Genomic DNA, 27,015 nt, shown 5'->3' with positions numbered 1-27,015 from the left:
GCATATTCCTACCATAACACTAGGTGAGTTATTCCCAAACAGTGTGCTGCAAGATAACAGTTACTGTATCATGAAAAGGCAAGAAAAAATGTAAGGCTTGATATCTCTCTCTCTCTCTCTCTCTCTCTCTCTCTCTCTCTCTCTCTCTCTCTCTGTGTGTGTGTGTGTGTGTCACCCACGCCTACACCTACATCTGTATCACTGCATGATTTGCTGCTCTGGTCTCAATTATTTCCAGCCATCCTCTGCTGTAAGTTGTTAATATTCTGCCCCATCTCTGCATCAGGTATGGGGCCAGCTCTGCTGTTGGCCAGATTGAGGCAACTTGTTTTGAGTGTCATGAAAGGACAGCCATGTACCATACCAATAATAACGTCTTAATTATTTTATTTTTACTGCCAATGAGAGGGAGAGGTCCTTGTGGACTTTTCTGCCTCAGTTTCCAAAATAACTCATTTGGCCTGTAGTATTATGTACTCTAACATGGAGGTGGGGACACAAACAGCATTTGCTCCCCACTCCCAACCGACCCTCAAACAGCAAGATTCCTGGGCCTGTCAGGTGTGGTCAGATCATTCAACCAACTCACTCAGAAGTCTTTTCTAAGGGCTGGTTGTTCTTACTACTTTTTCACCACCTGAAAGTAAGCTCATGAGGGTACAGTAGAGAAAGGTGCCTCCAAGTATAATTCAGAAATGAATTAAGCCTTGGTTTTCAGTTTGGGAGATGATAGACTTGGCTATCTGCACGTCTGACTTCTTCCTTCCCAGCAACTAGTAAGAATGAGCAAATGTGACAATATCGGTTTCTCCTAGTTTCTAATTTTTTCAAGTCCAGTTCTCCACATTTCCACATCAGTACGCAATATTTTTTAAAGTCCTCATGAAAATTTCATTAGCAGTGTGAATGTCTCCTGATATACAATTTTTTGTACGCAATTTGGCCTTACATGCAGGTTTTTGCAAATCACTTTTCCCATATGCAATCCATTTCTCTATGTTATTTTCACTAATGTGTGCATCGTTGTGCACGTTACCTTTCTGGAGAAACACCCTGCAACATTTGGAGAAGCAAGATTTTCAAAGAACCGCTGTGTTTTGGTTCGTGTCTAGTTTTGGAAAGAGCTTAACCGGGTGGATTCGCCTTTAAACGCAAAAACTGAATCAAATTCCTCTCCCAGCAACAAGTCAGTTTGGCTGCCACATTGGTGCTTAGCTGACTAGGCTGAAGTGGGCATCAGCGACGGGGCATTCCCTTCTCTGTTGCTAATCTGCACCCTGGCCAGTTTGGCCTGGATTCTTGCCTCGCTCAGGCTTTTATCATCCTTTCTGGGATACTGTCTGGTGCAGTGGAGAGTGGATCTCTTTCCCAGCGTCACTCTCCACGGACTGTTTCTCCCTTTCCAATTAATTAAGGCTTAGCTCAGTAGCAGGCAGTTAGCCAGCTTGGCAAGCCCACTGGATTGCAGGGTTTGTGATCAGCTCTGCTGAATGAATGGTGTTTAGCCGTGGCCGGCGCTTGCCTGAGACCTTCTGCCCTTCCTAGGGAAGGCGCTGGACCCCTCTCCACGCTGGTGAGCAATACTGAAAACACCTTTTAGTGGTGTGATGACTATGTCAGTGAATGTCCTGTGTGAGTGCCTGGAAGCGGTTGGAGGATGGATGGCGGCTAACAGATTGAGGTTGAATCCTGACAAGACAGAAGTACTGTTTTGGGGGGACAGGGGGCAGGCAGGTGTGGAGGACTCCCTGGTCCCGAATGGGATAACTGTGCCCTTGAAGGAAAAGGTGTGCAGCCTGGGAGTCATTTTGGACTCACAGCTGTCCATGGAGGCACAGGTTAATTCTATGTCCAGGGCATACCCTACCTGCCTGCAGACTGTCTTGCCAGAGTGGTGCATGCTCTAGTTATCTCCCGCTTGGACTACTGCAATGGGCTCTACGTGGGGCTACCTTTGAAGGTGACCCGGAAACTGCAATTAATCCAGAATGCAGCAGCTAGACTGGTGACTGGGAGCGGCCGCCAAGACTACATAACACCAGTCCTAAGAGACCTATATTGGCTCCCAGTACGTTTCCGAGCACAATTCAAAGTGTTGGTGCTGACCTTTAAAGCCCTAAACGGCCTCGGTCCTATATACCTGAAGGAGTGTCTCCACCCCCATTGTTCAGCCTGGACACTGAGACCCAGAGCCAAGGGCCTTCTGGCGGTTCCCTCATTGCGAGAAGCAAAGCTACAGGGAACCAGACAGAGGGCCTTCTTGGTAATGGCGCCCGCCCTGTGGAACGCCCTCCCATCGGAGGTCAAGGAGATAAACAACTACCTGACATTTAGAAAACACCTAAAGGCAGCACTGTTTAGGGAAGTTTTTAATATGTGATATTTTAATGTATTTTGGTATTTGTTGGAAGCCGCCCAGAGTGGCGGGGGAAACCCAGCCAGATGGGCGGGGTATAAATAAATAAATAATAAATAAATAAATAAATAAATAAATAAATAAATAAATAATAATAATGTCTCTAGCCAAAAGGCCCTTGTGTGCACTGTAGCAGTGGGGTGTTGGTTCACAATATCTCCTTTTTATTAAACTGCAGTAACTATGCATTGCCCCCCCCACCCCACCATGTATCTCTATCCTTATGATCGCTTACAAAATCAACTCTTTAGAAGATGTCCTCAAGCTCTCTTGGCAGGAGTTAATTAGCGGCAGCATGGGTGACATAATTGCCATAATTCGTTTTTGTAGTGTTTCTCAGCCTATTGAAAGTGTTGTTTAATATATTCTATTTCTTAACGTGTGTGTGTGTGCGCGCGCATGTAACCTCTGACAACCTCTGCTGCAGAAGGAATATTAATAGCAGAAATCTAAATGATTAAGAATACCTTTTATTATCTCCTGAGTTGCACACCAGCTGATTGCCACACACACACACACACACACACACACACAGTATAAACACATATCAATGGCCAGTTCAGAAAGCAACTATCTTGTGGCCAGGTGGACATAGACTTCTGTGTGCGCTGACAATGTGCATAGCTGCAGTGCTTGCAAAATCTTTCCCGAGCTAACTGGGTGCTGCATTTGATGCACCCAGTATTGGGTGTCTGGGTGTGTGTGCACGACATCATGCACATTGTGTGCGCGCATGATGACTGTTGCCTCCTCCCTATGCAACATTCGCATGCCAGGCTGTGCTGGTTGGCCTGGGACAACATCCCAGCAGGCCCTTCTTATGTTCTCATGATTTTCCCCACTGGAAATGCACACCCACTAGAACAGAACAATATTTTTCACTGGTACAAAATAAGGAGCTGCTACTTGTTGAAGAGGAGCTGTCAGTGAAATTCTGGATGTCTGGACATTTTGAAGAGCCCCAAACGGGGCCAAAAGGCGAGTCAACTCTACATAGTTAGACCACAATATGGCGGGGAAGAAGGCTAGCACCCTGCTTTGTGACTTAGGGTGCATTCAGGCAGAATTTCGTTTTGTTTTTCTGAAGTTTCCTTACCTGGTGATGTCTGGAAATCTAGCGGAATCTAGTGGAGGTTTAACACTTTATTTCTTTGTGAATCACTTCCAGAAAAAAAAACAAAAAAACAAAATCCATTTCAAACCCTGTTAGCCTGGAAAATCCATGGGGATTTTCCATTATGATTTTCCCGCCATTTACACGGATCACGATAAAAATACAGGGCGGTATCCTGGTGTACAGTTCTTTCCTGACATGGGTGAATCCTGGGGGAACAGAAGCACTCATGTGCATGAAGGGTGGTGGAATGCCCAACGACGCCTGCTGCTATGTCACGCCTGGTTTGAGTGACATTTAGTGTGATGTGGCAGTAGATAGATAGATAGATAGATAGATAGATAGATAGATAGATAGATAGATAGATAGATAAAGGCACAGTTCCATCATGCAACCGGTACTGCAGTGTAAATGCAGCATTAGAAACTGTGACATATTAGAACCAGGCATGCTAGCACAATAACCTCCTAGTCTGAATACATCCTTACTTAGCACAGTGATTAATCCAGCCCACCCTGAGGCATTCTGCTCCTGATATAGAAGCTTGTGTACGTTTTAACGGTTTATTTAGGGGGTGTCAGCCTTGGATTAGAACTCTGTTGCTAGCAAAGGACAGCACAAAGGTGGCCAATTAACTTCCTCTTCTTCTTCCTCTCCCTCTCCCTCTCTCCTAGTCAGACAGTTTTGATTGTCTGGGAGCCTGGCTCTGAAGATCCCGCTGTCTTTTGATGTCTGGCTGATGCAAGGGATTAACATGCTGGCCTCCTTTCTCTGTCTCTTCCCTGCCCCCAATATACTGAAGTGAATCCAATAGGATTTTCTTGCTCAGGAGGGCTATGCTAAATTTGCCAGGAAGCAATAAGTTCACACTACTCCCTTTCCCGTGTGTGTGTGTGTGTGTGTGTGTGTGTGTGTGTGTGTGTGTGTGTGGTGCTGTGCTGTGCTGTGCAGAGGAGGTAGAGATATGGACAAATTAAAACACATGCTTTTAGGCCAAGCACTAGCCACAATCAGGTGGTGTTGTCGGGGAGAAAGATGCACAAGAGCAAACATCCCAGGTGTCTCTGACTGGAACCTCTTCTTATTGTTTACTTAAGCAACCCATAGTTTAATGGTAGGGAATATGTTTTGCATATAACTTGACACCGCATGTACACACACACACACACACACACAATCTCCAGTAGGAGAACTGAGAAACAACTCGGAGGACAACACAGGAGGGATAGAAAGGTTATACATCGGTGTCTATTCCTCTCCTCTTCCCTGGGAATATATAGGGTTGTGGTGGTGAAACATTTTCAGCTTGAGGGCCACATTCCCTCGTGGGTAACCCTCCACATGTGGCCTTGGCCAGAGGCAAAAAATGGATGGAGCAACAGGTGCAACTCTTACCTGTGTATTCCAGCAGCCAGGCACAACTACACCAGTCTCTTCATCCAGACAAGCAAGAGATAATATCATAGTGTGAAGACACATTCCAGCCAGGCAGAAGCACTTGAGGGTGCAAAGCTGGGCCGGTGAAGAGGTGTGTGCTGAGGATCGGATAGAGAGGCTGCATTTGGTCCCTGGGCCTGAGGTTCTCCACCTCTGGTGTAAAGAAACAAGAGCATACCCTCCAACATTTCTCCAATGAAAACCAAGACGTCTTATTCCATCGTCATCATAATTTTATTACTTATACCCCGCCCATCTGATTGGGTTGCCCCAGCCACTTTGGGCGGTTTCCAACATATATAAAAACATAATCCTATATAATAAAGTCCCTGTGTCTCTGCGTCCAAGTTGTCCCGTGTGTCCCTGGGTTACTGCGCATGTACCCCAGGGACACAGGGATTGGACAGAGAGACAGGACGCACACATGTGCGCGCTCTCCCCCCCCCACCTACCGTTTCCCTGCGGCTGCCAACCGCCGCTCCGGGCTGGACTGAGCGTTGGCGGGGGGGAGCGCGCACGTGTGTGCGTCCAGCAAGGACAGGTCCCGGGGTTCGGAGAAGCGCTGCGCAAGCGCTTCTCCGAACCCCAGGATGCCTCCTTCCTGTCCGCGGCTTGGGGAGAGGAACGGAGGAGGAGAAAACAGCGCTTTCTTCTCCTCCGTTCCTGTCCCCCTGCCGCTGACAGCAAGGACAGGTCCCAGGGTTCGGAGAAGCGCTGCGCAAGCACTTATCCGAACCCCGGGATGCCTCCTTCCTGTCCGCGGCTTGGGGGGAGGAACGGAGGAGGAGAAAGCAGCGCTTTCTTCTCCTCCGTTCCTGTCCCCCTGCCACTGACAGCAAGGATAGGTCCCAGGGTTCGGAGAAGCGCTGCGCAAGCGCTTCTCCGAACCCCAGGATGTTCTAGCGCCCGTTATTGAACGGGCTGAAATACACTAGTAAAACATAAAGCATTACAAAAAAACTTCCCTATGGAGGGCTGCCTTCAGATGTCGTCTAAAGGTTGTATAGTCACTTATTTCCTTGGCTTGTGGGTTGCATACCACCACCATAGCTGTCAACCCTCCCTTTTTTGTGGGAAAATCCCTTATTCCAAACCACAGCTGTCAACTTTCCATTTTTTTGCTGGAAATTCCCTTATTCCAGTGCCATTTCCTGCTGCTATCCTGGATTGTTAGATATACCATAGACTGTCCCCGGGACAGGTGAAGCTGCTTATCCCTTATTTTCAAATCCGAAAGTTGACAGCTATGAACACCACACCCTTCAACATTTCTCTGATAAAAATAGGGACGTGCTATGGAAAAGAGGGACATTCTGGGATCAAATCAGAAATCAGGATGGCATCTATAAATCCGGGACTGTCCCTGGAAAATAGGGACACTGGGGGGTGGGGGTCCTGCAAAAGGCGTGATATGACCTAACCCTCATCTAGGCTTTAGCAACTTTGTTCTCTGAAGGAACATTCTCTCCGGCCCATGGTAAAACGATGTTTTCATTTTAAAAAAACCTAAAAAGGACCTTGATTGAATGTCTGTTACCTCCTACACTCCATCTTAAGTCTCTTACTAGATGCAAACATGGGTGGTTTGAACACAAGCCAAAAAAAGCTACCTCCTCCTTTTTTAGCTTCTCACTTTCAGCTTCATCATGCATCTAGCTGGATGAAGAATTCTGGAGAGCTCACAAACTTGCATATGGTTTTCTAACATTTTGGTTGGCCATTATATGGACAGTGAGAGAAGACTCAGGATGGTTTCTGATAGAGGGGAGAGAAACAGACTGAGGAAAACATGAGGAATCAGACTCTTTTCAGGCTCAACCGCTAGATGCTTTGTTTCTGATTAGCATCCTGCTGATACATTAGCCAAGCTGTAAGATAATAGCTTTCAAAATTAGTGGAGCAAATGTTCTGGGAAGAACCTGGTCAATTGTTAAAAGAACTCTGCTGCTTAATTGTTATCAGATCTTTCCCCCTCAGGCATTTTAAAGAGGAGGCAGCTAAGGCCTTATTACTTTCCTGTTTTACAACAAAAATCAGTTGGTTATAGGTGGGGGTGAGGGGTAGTTATTATATAGGTGGAGGAAGATGTAGTTAAGCTTTGGTTTTTAGTCTCCTTGTGGGCGTGATATGTAGACTTAATATTAACAGAAGAATTTTAGGAATGGATGGTTAGGGAGGTCTTATGAACTTTGGTGGATTGATTTGCAGACTTGTTCCTTGTTAAAGGTCCCTGGTTCACTTAGGTATTCCCTAGCATCTCTGGGTAGGGTTGGGAGAAGCCCCTGTCATAAACCCTGGGAGGCCACTACAAGGCAGTGTGGACATTCATAGCTGCCAAGTTATCCCTTTTTTAAAGGGATTTTCCCTTATGCTGAATAGGCTTCCTCGCGAGAAAAGGGAAAACTTGGCAGCTATGGACATTACTGATCTTCATCAACACCTGGAGCCAAAAGGTTCCCCACACCTGTCCTAAAAGTTGCTCTCTTTGATACCCTCACGTGAAATACACAAGAGCTGATTCTGGTTCATTCCATGCTGCCTTACATAGACACTATTTTGCCACATGTTCAGAGACAACCTGTTCCAGGTGTGAGGCAGGAATAGTTTCCAGGTTTGGGTCACCACAGCACACCACTTTTCTGACGGCGTGAAGAAAGAGCTAACAGGAAAGCGGGAAGAGATTCCATTTCCCTCCTCCGTATTTGAGATGAAAGTTTTTGCAGCACTGTCTACCCTGAAAGCCTCCTCTGTCCCCAGTGCTGGGATACAGGAGGCGGGTCCTTTGTAACCAGTTGGATTGGGCCTTGTTATAAACTCCTTGTGACCATGCTTATCTGCCTACGTGCCCCATCCCGTTACACCACTGAAAAGGAAGGGTGGACTGAATTCCTTGTCAGTGCTGTTGCCTTGCACTCTCAGGGCGGGACAGCAGTATAATCCCTCTCTTTCCTCCCTTCCTTGTCTTTTCTCAGACCTGCTGCTAGACGACATCGTCCTCACCCACTCGTTGTTCCTGCCCACAGAGCAGTTCCTGCACCAGCTGCACCAGCAATATCCTTTCTGCGTGATGTTTTGGAACGTCCCATCATGGTTGAAGGGTTGGGGGAAGAAGCATTGCGGGGGGGGGGGAATGCATGCCATTCTGACACATTTACCTGCAGGAGAAACTCTGTTCGCATCACCTCATATTTCCCGTTCTTGGTTTCCGCTGTTCGACGGGGTTATATTTATTAGTTTTCTTATGTAAGAAAGGTTCATACCTCGCATTTCACTGTGTGTCTCAAAGCACCTTGCAGAAGAAGAAACAAAACGTGCAAAATGTACAGCACAGATTTTTACATTAAAAAAATAGAAAACATTAGAGCAAAGTTATATAGTGCAAAGGCCTTCTGAAATGGAACTATCTGCAATGTAACAGTGATGGTGCCTGCCAGTTTTCTAATGGGAGGGAATGGGCAGAATGTGCTAGTGCATAAATTTGGCTTTGGAGAACAAATTTAACCTCTTGAGAGAGTGAATTCTTATTGTTGTTGTGCGAAGTCACCCTTTCTGGTCCAAGCAGCACGTTATAGCATTTAGCAAGACGTGTGGGGGAACCACTAATCCACATATTTTCCAGTGTGTGTTTTGGTAACGTGTAGTGGAAATAAAATATATGATGTCACAGCATCTCTCCACTTCCTGCTTCGCTTTATTGGCTGCTGCTTGAAGGAAGCAGGGAAATACCAGCATAATGACATCACGTGGGGAGATGTGTGTTGATGGTGCCCACAAGTCCCCACTAACTTGCGCTTTGGCTCTTACCCTAAGCAGTCTTAACAGGATTGCTTTGAGGATAGCGTTAGATGCCACAGTCCTAGATCATTTCCCCATGTATGTGTCCTTGAACTTTTTGGAGTTTTGGTGGTCATGGTGATGGGAACCATACACCTAATAATAACAACCTTATGAAGAAATCTGCTCAATCCCACATCATTTGCCAGGCAGATTAAATCTCAGCCTCTAGTGTGTTGCATTTTGGGGTCTGCCGATCAATCTTCCGCATGTTTACTCGCAACTAAGTTCCTCTTCCTTAGGGTGTATAGGATTGCAGCCTTAATCTCTCTCCTTTAGCCTCATCTGTCAACTTCTCTTGTCACACAGAGCTCTCGAGAGAATAAGACAGCTCTGAAAAAATAAACAACCTGGGTGGACTTTGTTAATTTCAGCCAACAGGTAGCAATTAATCTGCTCCTCCCTGTTAACAGCTCCCACCACCATCACAAATACTGGTATTGATAGATGGAAGGGGGTGTGGATGTGGGTGTGCGGAATGTGACCTTCTCTGGTTCTGTGAGTTTCTAGTGATGACATACTCACAAACATACAACACTGCGTAAAAAATCAGCCCTGTTTATTGCATTTCCTTAGGAGCGAATTGTACATGACATTTTTGTCTACTCTTATCAGCCATCTCAGTTACCCCTATTTGTTTGTTTTCCATCTCATCTCTGCAACCACAAAATCTCAAAACTTGCTTTCTTTTCCCCCCTCGTGGAAACAGTTGAACTTAAATAAACTGAGATTTTCAGGCTATGTAGCTTGCAGGGACAGCCATTGTTGCTTTCATTTACATTTACATTTCTTCCAAAGAGCTCGGATAGTTTACATGGCACTTCTTCCCATTTTTGTCTTTCCTCACAACAACCCTCTGAGGTAGGTTAGGCTAATGGAAAGTGACTGGGCCCAGGGTCAGGTGGTGAGCTGGATGTCTAGGATGGGGGTCTGAAGCAGGTCTCCTGGTTCACGTTTGAAACGTGAACCACCACACCACAGACATAAATTGAGATTCTCCGTATTCTGAATTCTGCACCAAAAGATACCAAAGTCCACAGCCTCCTGGATGGCTGAGGGATATGCAAACTTGCCATCTTGCTGTCTGGACCCAGAATCAACCCAGCCCATTCCAAACCTCTTCATTTAGGCTGTTATCCTTTCTTCCAACCACTCCCTTCTGTGGCTGCATCCCCAATATTTTCCCTTGACTTCCATGTGGTCACCTTCATGACAGCGTCAACAATCCCATCACCGCCATGTTGGAAGGAAGGCGAAGTCATGCACCGAAAGCGAGCGGTTTTGGTTATTTTGCTTCACTTCCTCGAGACGTACAAGGGGATCTTGCAGGAGGAGGAGAAAGCAGGCAAAGTTATCAAGGTACATCATACAACCCCTACCCTACTCTTGTTAGAACGAGAAACTTGTTAAGAAAAGAAGAATAGCAACAGACTGCAAAGTATTATTCCAGCCACAGCTCCCCCACCCCCAATGTCATTTTGCCTTGCTTGGTGGCAAATAGTCCTAGATCCAAGGGGCCCCAAAATAGAAGGTTCCCCCTCATTTTATAATCAGAGCATGATGGCTCAGGCCACTTTCTCTTTTCTCCTAGGACCTGTATCTGCTCATTATGAAGGACTCCTCCCTCTATCACAAACTGGAAGATGAAATTTTGAAGCTTCATCAGCTTGTGGAGACAGTTGAACTCAAGTAAGGGGAGAGTGGGGGAGTTGGAATATGGAATGTAGAATTTCACCTGCATGGGGAAACCTCTCAGGCTGCTTTTCCCAAGTGCATTATGTTACTCCAGGAATTCAAACTTCGACGTCAGTAGTTGGTCTCCTCATGCAACCACGATCCCTCTCTATCTGGAGTTATACATGCATACAGTGGTAACTAAGTAGAACGTTTGAACATGGTGTTTGGTGGCGTGCGGGGCCAGAGCCCTCCTCTGTGGTCCTGCGACACACACACACACACACACACCCCTACACACTTTATTTCTTTGCTTAGAGGGGATGATGTAAACCTCCCCAAAGGTTGCAAACTAAGAGGTCATCTCCTTGGAACCAGAAATCAAGGAGGGCCATGCTCTTAACCACTATGCTACACCTAGTTCTGAATAGTGGAAGCTATCATGAAGCCGAGGTCATCACAATGCTTGTTACCTTGCAACACAAACAACCTACTTATACCTTTCATGGTACTGATGTATATAAGAACATCGAAAGCTGACTTAGGGTTTTTCCACATTTACCTTTCGCCCTGTGCTTTCCAGGTCCAGGAGACAACTCTTGGGGTAAACGTTTAGACTCTTCTAATAGTGGCCAGCTGTCTAATAGTGGGTTGTTACAAGCAGCAGCCTACTCTCACGCAGTAGCGGAGGAACCCTCTACGGCACCCAGGGTGGGACGAACCGCCCAGTGACACACACGCGGTGACCGTATGGGCAGCCATGCGTACTCCATACGGGATGCCGCACATGCGCACTCCGTATAGGATGCTACTCACGTGTGGTGCCCATATGGGCTGCCTCTCGCACTGCGACCGTATGGGATGCCACGTGTGTGCACTCCGTACGGGATGCTGCATATGCGCGGTCTGTATGGATGCCACGTGTGAGCAGCGCCCATACTGACTGTGCATGCCCTCGGCCGCTCAACAGCTGGGGGGAGGCAGGGGCCATCTTGTCACTCCCCCCAGAGTGGCATCCGGGTCGGGTCGGCCCCTCTGCCCCCCACTTTGTACACCCCTGCTCTCACGACGATCTCCCTGGCCAAACTGAAATCCCTAAATCAGGATTGGGGAACCTGTGGCCCTTCAGATGTTGTGGGACTCGCAACTCCTATCAGCCTTAGCCAGCATGGCCTAGTGGTTGGGGATGGTGGGAGTCAAGCCACATCTGCAGGACCCCTGGCTCCCTGCCTCTGCCCTAAATGCTCCTTAGAAACTGCACCCAGAAATTTGGACTCCTTAACCCCTCACAGAATGGCACGGATGCCCTGCTCCTCTGAAAATTTCCCACATTCTGGCCCATGTTGCTTGCCCCTTTTCTAGCTTCTAAATCTTGCCTTCTTGGTTGCAGGGTGACTGAAGAAAGCCACCCCCCCAGCAAGCAAGTCAAACCCCTTTTCAGGCATTTCCGGCGCATAGATTCCTGCCTCCAGACACGGGTTGCTTTCCGTGGTTCAGATGAAAGTGAGTATTAAAGGAGATGGGGGCGTTGGCAGCGGTTGTGTTGGGGTTCCCGCTTGGATTGTCTTTAAAAGGGCTGAGGAGTGCAGCTGCAGGCATGGTTCTGCAATTCCACCCATAAATCCTCCCCCACAAATAATAACTATAGGAAGCTTTGGCAGCACACAAATAATAGAACAGAATCACTTCAAAAGCTTGAGTGAAAAGGTAAACCTTTATCTGGTGCTGAAAGCATCAGCCGGACCTCACTGGGGAGAGCCTTCCACAGACTAGGAACCGCAGCTGGAAGGGGCTGGAGGGGGCTGGAGAAGAGCCTCTGGGAAGCCCCTCAAGGTTGTGAAGATGAGTCGACAGAGGGGATTGAATCCCACAGCGACAGTAGGCCGAATCCCCTCCATATTGCAGGATGATGGTTATTTTTAGTTTCCCCCAGACTGAGTGTATTTGTTCACCATGGCTGTCCTTTGCTGGCTACAGATTCCAACCTCCAGCCTCTCGGCTCTGTTTCTTTCTAGTCTTCTGCCGTGTTTACATGCCAGACCACTCATATGTCACCATCCGCAGCCGCCTCTCGGCCTCCGTGCAGGACATCCTCGCCTCAGTGACTGAGAAGCTCCAGTACTCAGATGAGCAGCCCACCCGGGAGGAGGCTCTCATCCTGGTGGCAGTAGCGTCCTCAGGAGGTAACTCTCCCGAGAGCTGGGGGGGGGCAAGGCAACAAGGGCAGAGCGACAATTCCCAGAGCAATTTAAGGATCAGTCCCTCTTCCCAGGGAACTCTGGGAATTGTAGCTCTGGGAAGGGAATCCGAGTCTCCTAACAACCCTCCACATTCTGAACAACCTATAGCATCCCAAACAACTATAGTTGTTTAATGTGGTATCATAATGCTTTTCAATGTATGTGTGAATGTGGTTATAGTCCAACAATATCTGAAGGGGCCATGGGTTCCTGACCCCCTGCCCTAATAGAATCCTGGCCACATTGCACTGTGAGAAAGTGCACTATTTCCATACGCCTCAAAGAAGTGATCTACGTGCCAGAGCGGAAGGGGTGTTTTGGGGTGGGGGTGGGGCAGCAAGAGTCCCTGTCCAGTTTGAACTTGAGGGAAAACCCTTACAGACCCTGAACATAAACAAATATATATATAAACAACATTTCCACAATATAAACGATAATATGCCTCTGCTTTGAGATATGTTACTGCTATTGCTCCAGATTGTTCAGGAACTGTTTCTTTCCTTGGTTTTTGCCAGAGAAATCTGTGCTACAGCCCAATGAAGAGTGTGTTTTCACCACCCTGGGGATAAACAGCCATCTCTTTGCCTGCACTAAGGAGAGTTTCCCATCGCTGGTGAGTGAGCTTCTTTCTTCCGCTCTGCTCCTCCCTTGGCTGGCAGGGACTTTGAGGGTGCTGTGATACGTTTCTTGGTGTAAGCAGTAGTTTAGAGGTAAATTTTGATGTGCAGGAGCTCTTCATGACAGCTCCCATAGCAGTATATTATGTAATACCCAATTTATCAGGCTCAGCTGACAGTCATAGAGCATGTTAGGGATGCGGCTGGTGCTGTGGTCTAAACCGCTGAGCCTCTTGGGCTTGCCAGTCAGGTCGGTGGTTTGAATCCCTGTGACGGGGTGAGCTCTTTTTCTCTGTCCCAGCTCCTGCCAACCTAGCAGTTCAAAAGCACGTCAGTGCAAGTAGATAAATAGGTACCGCTGCAGTGGGAAGGTAAATGGCTTTCCCGTGCACTCTGGTTTCTGTCACGGTGTTCTGTTGCGCCAGAAGCGGTTTAGTCATGTTGGCCACATGACCCGGAAAGCTGTCTGTGGACAAATGCTGGCTCCCTTGGCCTGAAAGCGAGATGAGCGCTGCAACCCCATAGTCGCCTTTGACTGGGCTTAACTGTCCAGGGGCCCAGGTGGTGCTGTGGGTTAAACCACAGAGTCTAGGGCTTGCCGATCAGAAGGTCGGCAGTTCAAATCCCTGCAATGGGGTGAGCTCCCGTTGCTCGGTCCCAGCTCCTGCCAACCTAGCAGTTCGAAAGCATGTCAAAGTGCAAGTAGATAAATAGGGACCGCTCCGGCGGGAAGGTAAACGGCGTTTCCGTGCGCTGCTCTGGTTCGCCAGAAGCAGCTTTGTCATGCTGGCCACATGACCCGGAAGATGTCTGCGGACAAACGCCGGCTCCCTCGGCCTATAGAGCGAGATGAGCACCGCAACCCCAGAGTCGGGCACGACTGGACCTGATGGTCAGGGGCCCCTTTACCTTTAACTGTCCAGGGGTTCTTTACCTTTAGTTAGCTAGCAAAGGATGGTGTATTGATAGTACTGTATGTTGGAATTTGGCTGAGGAGACCTGGGTTCACATCCCTGATCAGCCAGTTGGCATGACTACGGTCCTATGCATAATTACCCTGAGAGTAAGCGCCATTGAACTCAGGGCCGCGTACTTCTAATTGCACAGATTCAGCTTGTAGAACACATTGAGCTTTAATGAAAGGCCTTCAGCCAGCTGACATGCAACCTTTAGCTTCTAATTAGCAGTGCAAACAACCCTGCAAAGAAGTGTTACCAATTAAATTGTAGGGGGGAAGCAGGAACCCTATCAAGGAAAGGGGGAAAAGTGTTCAATCCCTGCTTGATTATTTCCCCCCACTTCCTCTGTCCTAAACCATCACTAGTAAAATCTGAAAGCCTTGTTATTACCTCATTCGCTTTCCAGAACCAGGAGGTCCCCTCAATCACCCTGGTGGGGTCTGGTAGGTGGCATTGTCTCTCTTGCACTGAAAAAGATCATAGAGGTTTCCCTGCCGCCCCAATTCCCAGCCCCTGCCCCACCGTGAGCTTCTGTGCCTCTGTGGGATCAGGGAGCTGCAGTTGGCAGAAAGACACCCCCCCCCCCCGCTCTAAAAACACCTTCCAGGTTTTCTTGGTTCTAACACACACATTGGAATCTATCTCCCTGCTCTCCACAAACTCGGACTTTCTCTCAGGTCCCTCTCCCTGAGGAAATCCAGGTGTCGCCAGGTGACACGGAGATCCACCGGGTTGAAGCCGAGGATGTGGCGAATCATCTCACAGCCTTCCACTGGGAATTGTTCCGCTGTGTCCATGAGGTAACAAAACCGAATGTGCCCCGTAGCTGGTGAGCAGGGAGGAACCTGGGTGAGGGAGCCAGATAGGAAGTCTGAAAATGTTGCAATTTAAGAAGGATGTGCATGTGCTTCAGAAGTGATTGGCAGGTAGGTCATAGCTGCCAAGTACCCCGTTTTCCCCAGGAAACCCCCGTTTTTACTTACCTTTTCCCGGTGGTCCCCCGTATCACTTCGTCTCCCGTTTTTCTCTGTTATTTTGTCCTGCCGGCTTCAAAAGTAGCTTCTACGCATGACCGGAACTGCATCGACGCAACTTCCGGTGTCGGCCCGCCCATCTATGGGCACAAAAAATGGCCGCCGCCGACACCGGAAGTCGCGTTGACGCACTTCCGGTCATGTGTAGAAGCTACTTTTGAAGCCGGCGGCGGACATTTTTTGTGCCCATAGAAGGGCAAAGTGACACCGGAAGTTACGTCGATGCAACTTCCGGTGTCACACGGTTGCCGGTCCCGGATTCTGCAGTCCGGGACTTGGAAGGTAAGAGGTAGGTTAGGTGCCAATGTTACAGGCTGGATGCCCTAATTCAAGGGGGTGAAGAGTTTGTTTCAGCATGAGGGCCGCATTCCTTCATGGGCAACCTTCAAGCAGGGGTGGGAGTGGGGAGCAGTCACATGACGATGGTGGGCGGGGCAGAGGCAAAAGTGGGTGGAGCAACAGTTGTGAGCCTTACCTTGGTTCAGCAAAGAGGTGTTTCCTTACAGCCACGCACAAGGCAAAGGCATTTGAGGAAAGTGCAGAGTAGGGCTGGTGATGGGTGTGGCTTGGGGAAAGAGTCCTAAGGGCCAGATAGAGAGGCCTTTGGCCCCGGGGTTCCCTATCCCTGCCCTAATGGGGTGGAGCATTAGGCCTGCCTTCATATTCAGAGCAGCCGCAGATGAAGGATCAAACTGCATGGGATGTTAATCGCATGGTTTGCCCTCAAGTGCACAATTCATGAGACAATTGGCATGTCAGGAAAAGGGATAGCTGTCTCCTTGGCCGCTAGCTTTCTACGTGGAAGGAATTCCACCACTGCCCCATTGCAAGGAGCGTTCAGTCACGGGAGCCCCTCACCCCTCTGAAGTGGTGCAGCCCAGAGACATGGTTTGATCATCTCAATGAGAACTAGGTCCTCAATTCTATTATTCTTATGTTCCCTCTGTGTAATCTCCCCTCTGCCCCTTCTCCATCCTTGATATATATGAAAAGGACTGAAGGATAAAGCCACTCATTTTAACTAGATAACTGGTGTTGTGGTTATAAGGCAGGGACACTCAACGTGTCCCCCTGTCCAGTGGTGCTGAACTACAATTCCTGTCACCTTTGTCTACTGGCAGTACTGGCTGAAACTGATGCAAATTGTAGACCAGTAATATATTTTTTGGGGAGGGGGGGTCACCACATTGGCTACCCCTGCTGTGTAGAGCGAGGGGTCCTTTCCATTCACTACAGGCCTGGGGAGGGCTACAGGCACGCAGGCTATTAACTTCTGCTCTGGCACCCTTGTTTGTAGCTGGAATTCGTGGACTACATATTCCATGGGGAACGTGGTCGGCGGGAGACAGCCAACCTAGAGCTGCTGCTGCAGCGCTGCAGTGAAGTTCAGCACTGGGTGGCCACGGAGGTGCTGCTGTGCGAGTCGCTGGGGAAGCGGGCCCACCTTCTCAAGAAGTTCATCAAGGTGGCAGCCGTGTGAGTGCCGCATCTTAACCTCTTTCTGTCCAGGGCCCGAGTAGAGACAACCTGAACAGCTTCTCTTCTTTCCCACAATGTGTTCTGAAATATTCCCCCCCCCCCTTTCCCCAATTAATGGTGGTGTCACTAAGTTACGGAGGTGTGTAAGAAGCTATGCAGGCTAGAAATGTTGCTCAGGTGTACCTTTGGCTTTCTGATATTTGAACAGGAGCTGGTCACACATTTTCCAGCATAATAAGGACTAGGAACTTTACTAAAGCTGAGGTTCTGCACCTGCTGCGCCTTTTCTGCACTCCTACAGAATCACATCGCACACCCAGCCTCGAGTTTACAAAGTAGCTTGCAGTAAGAGACACAATTTGAGAAGTCTCTTTAAGTGGCTGCTACATAGCATGTATTAGAGAATGTGTGCCTTACTTGCATGGGGTGCCAGTTTCAGTTCTGTCCTAAGTGGGGGCTGTTCTGATAGGGCAAAAGGGGCACTGTGTCATCAACCTCAGTCTGCTTTAAACCAATCCCTGCCTTCCCTACCTTCTTCCTTAGTCCCAGTGTTGCCCTTGTAGAACTCAGCAGGGAGGAGGGTGGGGACAACGCTATACTTAGTTGGCTCTGCCTGCTATTGGCTCTGGCGCTGCCTACTGTCAGTCTGCCTACTGTCTTCCTCCTCACCAACCCCAATGGCCGCCACTGCCTGTGCAGTAATTTGGGCTAAATGTAGTTGGGTTTACCAGCTTAAATCTTTCCCCTAAGAATGGACTATTATATTTTATTGAGCAAAAGTGCCCCACACACCAGTAGAGTAAGTTACTTTCAAAGAAGCCTTCAAATTCTGTTTGCCACCCCCTTTTTCTATCTGAGGCTCCTGTATCTTTAAGGGCTGCATGATAGGCAGAGAGCCATCACAGGGGGCATTTCCAGGCACAGAGAGGCAACAGTGGGGGGAAATTCACTTGCCTATTCCACTGCTGCTCAAAGCATTGGAGCCCTACCAAGAAAAAGGTGTCAAATCCCACTCAGAAGAATTGTAGCTATCTGAACCCACAATCATCTACCCACTGCTTCCAAGTCATCACCGTAGTTTTGGTAGTGGCAGCGGCATCAAATGACTGAGGTGGTTTTGGCAGCAGCAGTGAGAAAGCAAGTGGCCACCATTGAGAGCAGGTTGGAGTGCTCTGGGAATGCGAAGAGGCACTCCAATTTCCTCCAGTGTTTCCCAAGGGCTGCTGAAACACTGGAGAGGATCAGAGTGGTTCTTCCTGCTTTCAGGGTGTTCCACCAGCCAGCCATGGTGGCGGCTTTTCTCAGCTTTGCTACAGAACTTGCCACCCATCCCACCATAACTGCAGTAGTGGCGGCTTGCTCAGGGCCACTGTGTCTGTGTGGTGAGTGTGGATGTGTTTATATGGGGAGGATGTGCTATGCATGTTTGGCATTTGTGGTGCATGACTTTGTCTGTATGTGTGGCAGCCATGCCCACCACTTGGACATGGCCCTCAGGGAGTTAGGGAGCTATCAGTGCAATCCTTGGGTTGAAAAGGATTTACTTTGATTAACACCTGGAAGCATTAGCTTCATTTGCCTTACTACTTCCTGCTTAGCACACTGGTGAATTGCCCCTTCATTTCCCCACAGTCTGTCCTGTTCCTCATGTGGGTGGGTTAATTCCTGAGTTTCTCTTACCTTTTGTAACAAAGCAAAGGATGGTCATGAAAATAAGACTGTAATTAACCTATTTATCAGCAGTAGTTACAGGTAGGTAGCCGTGTTGGTCTGAGTCGAAGCAAAATAAAAAAATTCCTTCAGTAGCACCTTAAAGACCAACTAAGTTTATATTTTGGTATGAGCTTTCGTGTGCATGCACACTTCTTCAGAACGAAGCTCATACCAAAATATAAACTTAGTTGCTATTTATCAGCAGATAGGCATAGGAATGGATTGATTAAGGGGAAATTAATCAGTAATAGCTTGGCTGCACTCAAGAGAAAGCAAATTGGAAGCAGAAACTGCACAAAGGAAGCTTCTAATTAAAGCTGTAGGGTGTTTTTGCTGAACAGGATTTAACTTCTGAGTAAATGGTATAGAAATATATTGATCTGGGGGTCTGGCTTTGTCCTGTTATATTAAGTAGCCTATTGAACCTCCATTTTCATTCCGTTTCCAGGCGACTGCATAAAAGTTAATGCCTCAGCATTACTCAAGTCCCTTGTCTGTCAAACTGCTTATAACTAGGGCAGGGCAAAATTTGTGTTTGGAATTGATAATGAAGCATAAAGTTCATTTGCATAGGCTTGGTTTGCAAAGTTGTAATCTGAAACCTTTGAGGAAAATGAATCCATGGAGAAGGAAATGTTTTGTTAAGATGTGCAATTGTTTGCAAAGAGGCTATAAGGAGCTTCCTTATTCTGAGTCAGACTACCAGAGTGCAGTGTCAGAAATCCGTGGGAGACAGGGCTGAACAAGAATTTCACTGGATGAAGATTGGGGTGGGGCTTCAGCGCCCTGCAAAATAGAGGGGAATTGCAGAATAAGTTGTGCAAATGTACTTAATTTATGTAATTTTTACATGTTGTAGAATTCAGAATTTTAATACTTGTTTGTTTGCTTCGCACAAAGTACACATGGCCCCAGCCATGTTCCTTCCCCAAGCTCAAAGCCTCAGGGTGGTGCCTGTCAAAACAGATCTGAGCATGGTGGCATTTGGTGATTAAAAAAATAAATAAATCTCAAGACTCTTCTTCTAACTGTATTCCAGTGCAGGATTATGGCATTGCTCTTTCCCAAGTGTTTTGAAAACATTGGCTGCACTAGCATAGGACACTAATCTATGGTTTGCTTCCCCATGACTTGTTCAACAAACCACAGATTTCACAGATAAGCAAACAAGCCATGCCTTGCTTCTCTAAAGCTTGGCTTGCTTCCCAGTTGCTTTTGCCTTGTGGCTCTGTAGCTTGGTGAGTGTATTGGGGGTGAGGTGGGGTGGGGTGGAAGTAGCCAAACAAACCATAGTTAAGCATAGTTTGTTAGGGGTCAGCCATGCCAAGCCATGGTAATGACCTCATGGTTTGTAAGCCAACCACACACCATGGCTTCACATTATGACTTGTAGCCAGAAATACAAGCCATCATTAGGCTGCTGGATTGACTTCAAACATTTGGACAAGCCATACTTCAGCTAAGCACACTGTGGCTTTGTGTTATGTATGAACCTTTATGGGCAGCCGTTTCCTAGTCACTCTTTCCCACCAAAAGGAAGGGAAGAAAGACAGACGAAAGAGAGAGGGAGACTGAAAGAAGATACTGGGGAAAGGGGGTGGGTTAAGAGTTTAGTATGGGGGAGAAACCATGAGGCGGTATAGCCAATGGTCTGCAAATGCAGGGAAGAGATAGTGTGGGGCTTCGTGAGCAGAGGCTACAGGTGACCACCTTCCTGTGTGGTTCCATATTCCACGTACTGTAGTCAGCTTTTGGTCACCTTCGAGCTCTGTGAATTCACCCTGAAATATTCATGTATGCAGATGCCCAAAGTCTGTGCCTTTGCATGGCAAAATTGCTGCTACTTTCCCCTTCCTTCCCATCTTTGCTCTGGTCTTGTTGTGTTCAGCTGCTGCTGGGAATCCCTGTCCGCCTTTCCCCTGCACGCTCAGGCTGCCTCCCGCCTCCCCTGCCTCCCTGGGCGCAAGTGGCTGGTGAAGTCACAACCTTGACACCATCACCCAGAGTGTCTCTAACAACCCACGACAGCTGTATTGTTGCTTTGGCTTCCTTCTCAGCATGCTTTCTGTATTGAGGAGTGGGGAAAGGAAGCCAGAAAGGCTGGAGGCTGGAGTGAGGAGCTGAGCAGAGCCATGTACTTGGAAGTGCGTTTGGTTAAGCTTTCTGGTCTTGAATACTATGAATCAGAAGTGCTTGGGTTGTAGAGAGGCCCTGTGGCCTCCTGGTTTTTATTTTTTGCAGTGGCCCCGTTTTGCTACAGGTGGTGGGAGCTATGGGTTGGGGCTTGTGGGTTTCCTGAAGGGGAACCACTCCTGCACCCTCCATAATTCGGTTGCTACTGTTTTGCATTTGCTTTCTGTCCAGAGGATGCTAGGTGATGGATGCTGAATGTAGGAGCAAAGTGGCTGCTGTTCTAGAGAGCTAACAATGGTTATCCCAGCAGAGGTTTTTGGAAGCTTGAGCTTTATCAGTGTCTGACTTCTTACCTGCCCCCTTTCTCCCCGCCCTCCCCACAGATGTAAACAGAACCAGGACATGTTGACATTCTATGCCGTGGTTATAGGGCTCAACAACGCACCTGTCAGCCGTTTGCGTCTCACCTGGGAGGTAAGAAGAATCAGGGAGCCTGATTTGTTCATGTATGTATGTTGGGGGTGGGTGGGTGGGTGGGTGGGTGGCGGGGCTATGTGTAATCCTGCCCAACCCCATCCAGATTCTGCAACTAAGCAGTTCCATTTCTACAGCCAGACCCCCAAAATCTACACATTGGTTTGTTGGCTATTTAAAACACCAGCAGCTGGTTTGGTGGGGCGGAGCTGTCCTCTTAACATGGCTGTCATTGTAGCTTACCTAGGCAGAGTTGGGGTGAGGCCGGGCCCTGGTAAGGTCAGGGCAGTACCTACTCTGCCCTCAACCTCATCACTGTCCTGCCCCACCCCAGCGTCATTTGCCCTCTCCCCACTGGCTGCTGCTGGGGCGGGGAGGTTGTGGACTTTATCCTACGAGATCCGACAAGAATAGGGCCTTGTGGCAATGAACAAACATAAAACACGTGTAATATAATAAGCACCTTAGAAACAATGCAGAAACGCTGGAAAACCAAAAGCACTTCTGCAAAACCAGGGAACTCGAGATGAACCAGCAGGAAAAGCAAGGCTTCAGAGACACTAAAAGGATCTAATTGTGGAAGCAGCTATGCTCTTGTGTATACTTTAGAAAAAAATAATTAAAAGCGAATAAATGCAACACTGTATGTTAACACCCCAAATAAGAATAGATTCTCAGAAGCCAAGGTGGATCATAACAAGGCAACACTCACAGCTCTCAGGTTGGTATGTGTTGGTTGGGTTCAGTTTTCCAGAACACACACACACACACACACACACACACACACACACTTTAATATCCACCCACACTCCTTCCTCCTCTCTGTATTTCCAGCCCTTTTGCAATTGCCGTCTTTCCTGTTTGCCAGGAGTTGTGGGTGCACGTACTTTTATGAAAGGGTTTCCCGCTCCTTTCCTTTCTTGTGCTCCTCCCTAAAAATTCACACATAATCTCTGCCATCAAACTGGGTCATCATCCCTGAGGAGGGAGATAAACAAGGAGCCGTCAGGCTTCTGGAAGCAACAGGATCCTCCCCCTGTGGGAAATGGTCCTGATCCCAGCTAAACATAGCTGGGCATTCAAGAAGCATTGCTGCCTCCAGCTGTGGAGGCAGGTCATCGCCTTCAAGGCTAGTAGCCATTGATAGTGTTATCTTCCATGAATTTGTCTAATCCTCTTTCAAAGCTATCCAAATTGGTGGCCACCGCTGCCTCTCTGAGTGAATTCTATAACACAAAGTGTTAGGTAAAGGTAAAGGTACCCCTGACCATTAGGTCCAGTCGCGGACAACTCTGGGGTTGTGGGGCTCATCTCGCTCTATAGGCCGAGAGAGCCAGCATTTGTCCGCAGACAGCTTGCGGGTCATGTGGCCAGCATGACTAAGCCGCTTCTGGCGAACCAGAGCAGCGCACAGAAACGCTATTTATCTTCCCACTGGAGCAGTACCTACCTATTTATCTACTTGCATTTTGACGTGCTTTCAAACTGCTAGGTTGGCAGGAGCTGGGACTGAACAATGGGAGCTCACCCCATCGCGGGGATTTGAACCGCCGACCTTCTGATCGGCAAGCTCTAGGCTCAGTGGTTTAGACCACAGCACCACCCGCGCCACAAAGTGTTATATTGCCTCAAATGTGGACAAGCCTGTGGAAGCAAGATTCAGCAGCCGCTCCAATCATTTTCTGTGTATGGAATGGGGAAGGGACAATTTTCTCCTTTACCTCAGGCGGGGAAATGTGTTGGATTGGCCCCGTCACCATATTATAATATGCTTTCTAAGCTTGGGTGTCAAGTGAATATATTCTTGTTTGGCTAGGTCTTTACCGGTAGCTGTTGCACCGCCAAAGCCAGCACTTAAGATGGCTTGTAGGATAATATCTGTATTTACCATGCCACTTTGAGGGCGCAGCCCCAGCCAAATCTAAGAACATTTAAAGTCTCGTTGATTTCTTTCAGAGAGAGTTAGGCAACTGCTTTCTGATGAAAATCAATGAGACTCAAAAGAGCTTAAGCGTTCACTTGGAGGCCGATAGCTGTGACAAATGAATGTCACACGAGCTCCGTGTATAGGGGCAGAATGTTTCTGAATGCCAGGTGATTCTGGAACATCGTTTGCAGAGCTTGGTTGGGGGCTCCAAGAGGCATCGGGCTAGCAGGCTGCTGTTAGAAGCACAACACTGGACTCAGTGGGAAAGGATGGATTACCATATTTTAGCATAATAAGTTGAGGTGTGAATGAGCTTTTGGCTCAGGGCCGGCCCTGTCATTAGGCAGAGTGAGCTGGCTGTGTCTGGTGGCAACTGCTGGGGGTAGAGGGGTAGGCAGGAGCAGTGAGGTGTGCCACACAGCCTGCCTTGCACCCTGTCAATTCAATCCAGCTGTCAGTCTGGTTGGTGTCTGCACACAGAACTGGGGCAGGATGCTATTTTCTCCTTCAGGCAAGTGCTTTTGCCTATACATACACCCCCTTTTTGCTCTCTTCCTTTTTACACGAGCCACCAAACAAATCAATAATTTCCCCACTGATTTTAGTTTCCCGTTTTGCCCAAACTCTGTGAAGCACCCAGTGAACTTCCATTAACAGGTGAAACATAAATATTGCAAATAAACAAATAACAGCAGCAGCAGCAGCAGCTTTGGAGGATCATAAACCATGGCTTGAAGTAGATTTAATAGCCTGGATTGTTCCAAAGCTGTTTCCAGGCTTCAGTGAAATGTGAAACTGTAGTTAATGGAAGAGTTTGTGGTGTCTTTGCTCACTTGCAGGGAGGTGCAAAGGGGCTATATAGGCAAAAGAAGACCCATTCATAAGGGATTTGTCATATATTGGCATATTAAGCCAAGGTATCATCAAACGTCATCAAAACCATCCGATTCACAAAGGCAGTTCTTAGGTTTTTCTGGATTATGGTCATGTTTGTTTATTGCTTACTTAATCGTATTTATTTATAAAAGCATTTCCGTACCTCAGTATCATAAAGTATTATACATAACATATACAACATTAAAACGTAAGGAACTATTCAAAACAATACAGATAATCATTAAAGTGACTGGCTAATAAGAAGAAAGAGAAGTTAGCTGCAAAGGCCTGTTGGCATAAGAAAAGTCTTCAAGAGATGCTTGGAAGTCAAAAGCGAGGGTGCCTGTCGCATCTCTGCTGGAAGTGTGGTCCATAACATGGGACCATTGACACTAAATGCCTGGCTTCTGGTTGAGGTCTCTATAACATGGGGGACAGTGCCCCTGCAGGTGCTTATGTTGCTTAAAAATGTATGTATGTATACCCTTGGGTGGCTTTTTAAAGTGGAAATACAGTATGGAAAATGTTAAAAGATTTGGGAGAAAAAATATTTCACAATCGCTCAAAACATGTTTTGGTGCCGGGGAGTCCTGGGTTTCCTTTCCCCTAAACTGAGCCTGCCACACCCTTGAGGGCTGAGGGCAGTGCCTGCTGTCGGGCAAGTCGCTGCACATTGCATGTGCACATTCCATGTGTACTCCCAGACATGCTGCCCATCGGGGTTAGTTCAGCACCAACACCTAGGCTGACTCATTGCATGAGACAAATCATGTTTGGCACATTTCCCCAGGTTGGTTCATCCACTCCCCAAAATATGCAACGAGGTTACTGTGAGGCAAATGGGAGACAGGCCTTCCATAAGAACCTAAGATGAGCCTTGCAGGATCAGACCAAAAGCCTACCTGGTTCTGCATCCTGCTTTCACAGTGGCCAGTGAGGTGCGAATTAGCCCTCTGCTGCTAGTGTTCCCCAACAAGTGGCATTCAGAGACATGGTGCCTTAACTAATACTGAAGGCAGTATATAGCCACAATGACTGCAGTGGGCATCGATAGCCGTACTCTCCGTCAAGGGCGTACCCACCACGGGGCAAGTTAGGGCAGCTGCCCTACTCTAGAAGCAGGGCTGGTGGGCAGAGGCGGAGTACAGCCCGGCGGAGCGCGAGTTCGCCATTCCCGCCGCACCGCGCCGCACCCTTCCTCCAGCTCCCTGGCGCGCCCTCAGGCAAGGCCAAGCGCGGCGGGGAACCAGAGAGCGCGGTGCGGCGGGCGGGAACGCTGAACTCGCGCTCCGCTGGGCTGGGCTCCGCCTCCACCCACCAGCCCTGCTTCTAGGGAGGGGCACAGCCCGGCGGAGCGCGAGTTCGCCGTTCCCGCCCACTTTGTGGCCCCTCCCCTTCCGTGCCTTGGCCCCTCCCCTTGCCCCCCCCTAGTTTTGATCCTGGGTACGCCCATGCTCTCCGTGTAAATTCATCACATACATGTCTGACTGCTCTTAATACCAGGCATAACTGTGCAACATTGAGGCCATAGACTTGTTATTTACCCCCAATCCAGATCCATGGAATGCAGGTTTTCCAGTCTCATTCTGGAACTGGAATTTTGGACTTGAGCTCAGACCCAGAGTTGAAGCCTGCACTGCAGCTAGCCCAACTCAGGACCTTCATACGGCCTGCCCCGATGTTGCACACCCCTGTTAGCTCCTTGGAGGAAAAGAAAGTATTGTCAATCTAATAAATAAATAAGACCTACCGAGTCACTGTTTTGAACTGAGTTTTTTTCATTTGCTTTTTTTCTAGAAGCTTCCAGGGAAATTTAAAAACCTATTCCGGAAATTTGAGAACTTAACGGTGAGCCTTTTGCACTTCCTCTGTTTAGAGCTAGAGTAAAGTAGAGGCCCACACACACTCTAAATATTCTCTGCTTTAACTATTTTCTGTCTAGCGTTAAGCAAACCCTTATCTCTCCTCTTATGGTGCCTCCTGACTGTCACTGTTTTGTGGGAATGAGTCACATGTGGACCAGAACTTTAGGTTTGTGCAGTTGAAGTGGATTAAAGTTCTCTGTTCCAGAAGCTCCACAAATCCATTTTTTAATAAAAAAATAACAATAGACTTTTGCTGTTAGGAAAGTGATGTAGAAATGCATTGAAAATGTGAGATTAACCAATAATTAGCGGGGAGACCTATAAATATCCCACAACCAAGTGATGATGGATGCAGGATGAAAGATCACTGTCATGTAACTTAGGGTTTCCATATTTCAAAAACTGAAAATCCAGACACACAAGTTGTGTCAAATTGAAGTTTTTGAGCTAGTTTTATGGAAATTCACCACAATATACACTTCCGACATGGGTTGCCACACGTCCAGATTTTCCTGGACACTGTTTCCGATGGCCGAATCCCGGCTATGTCCAGGAAATTCCAGACGTAGGGCAACCCTATTTAACTACCCTGTAAACAAATCAGAAAGAATGTTGAATCAAGATCAGACATAGTCTAACAACCTTGTCAGCTTTGTGCAAGCAAATGCTAAATAAAGAGGCCTTATTTTATATAATATTTATATTTCAGGATTGTGATAACAATCACTGAGATACCTCTAGCATTTTTGATCCAGTTAGGAAATATACTATGTAAATACAAAGTTGTATTGCTATTCCATCCCCAACTATCAGGATAAGGCATGGGTCTTTTGCCCTTCGATGATCTCAGATCTGTGGTGTGAAATGACCTATCAACCTACTGCTATCCTCTAGCAGAAAATAACTTTTCTGCTTCCTTAATGCAGCAGTTTCCAAACTGGGGCTCTTTGGAAGCTCACTGGAACTCCTTATGGAGAAGATTGGGGACAGTAGAGAAATTCCCTAAAAGATAGGCCCACTACTTCTGATCTTCTCCTGCACAACATGCAGTTGCGGAAGATTTCTAGGTTTGTTCTAGGTTACAGTCTCAGTACAAATGCAGCGAGAGCAGGGAACCTGTGGCTCTTCAGACGTTGTTGGACTAAAACTCCCATCCGCTTCAGCCATCGTGGCCAGTGGAGAGTTGCCTAGTGTGAGTCCAGCTTCCTCATCTCTGAGGTAGG

The 27,015-nt window shown here is 47.8% G+C and overlaps 1 protein-coding gene across 2 annotated transcripts in view; it reads left to right on the top strand.

Annotated features, from left to right (window-relative positions):
• RAPGEFL1 (Rap guanine nucleotide exchange factor like 1) overlaps positions 1–27,015 on the top strand; it is a 53,471-nt gene that overhangs the window by 16,022 nt on the left and 10,434 nt on the right. For both annotated transcript variants that reach the window (XM_035137043.3, XM_088656095.1), the window contains exons 2-11: positions 7,940–8,018; positions 10,007–10,160; positions 10,393–10,490; positions 11,866–11,978; positions 12,491–12,658; positions 13,231–13,328; positions 14,969–15,091; positions 16,623–16,801; positions 21,034–21,124; positions 25,725–25,775. In XM_035137043.3, coding sequence (XP_034992934.2) covers positions 7,940–8,018; positions 10,007–10,160; positions 10,393–10,490; positions 11,866–11,978; positions 12,491–12,658; positions 13,231–13,328; positions 14,969–15,091; positions 16,623–16,801; positions 21,034–21,124; positions 25,725–25,775 — 1,154 coding nt within the window. The remainder of the gene's footprint in view (positions 1–7,939; positions 8,019–10,006; positions 10,161–10,392; positions 10,491–11,865; positions 11,979–12,490; positions 12,659–13,230; positions 13,329–14,968; positions 15,092–16,622; positions 16,802–21,033; positions 21,125–25,724; positions 25,776–27,015) is intronic.

The sequence above is a fragment of the Zootoca vivipara genome, chromosome 12 (genome assembly GCF_965207765.1).
Source record: "Zootoca vivipara chromosome 12, rZooViv2.hap1.1, whole genome shotgun sequence".
In the NCBI taxonomy this organism is placed as follows: Eukaryota; Metazoa; Chordata; class Lepidosauria; order Squamata; family Lacertidae; genus Zootoca; species Zootoca vivipara.
This window is presented reverse-complemented; position numbering and strand designations above follow the sequence as displayed.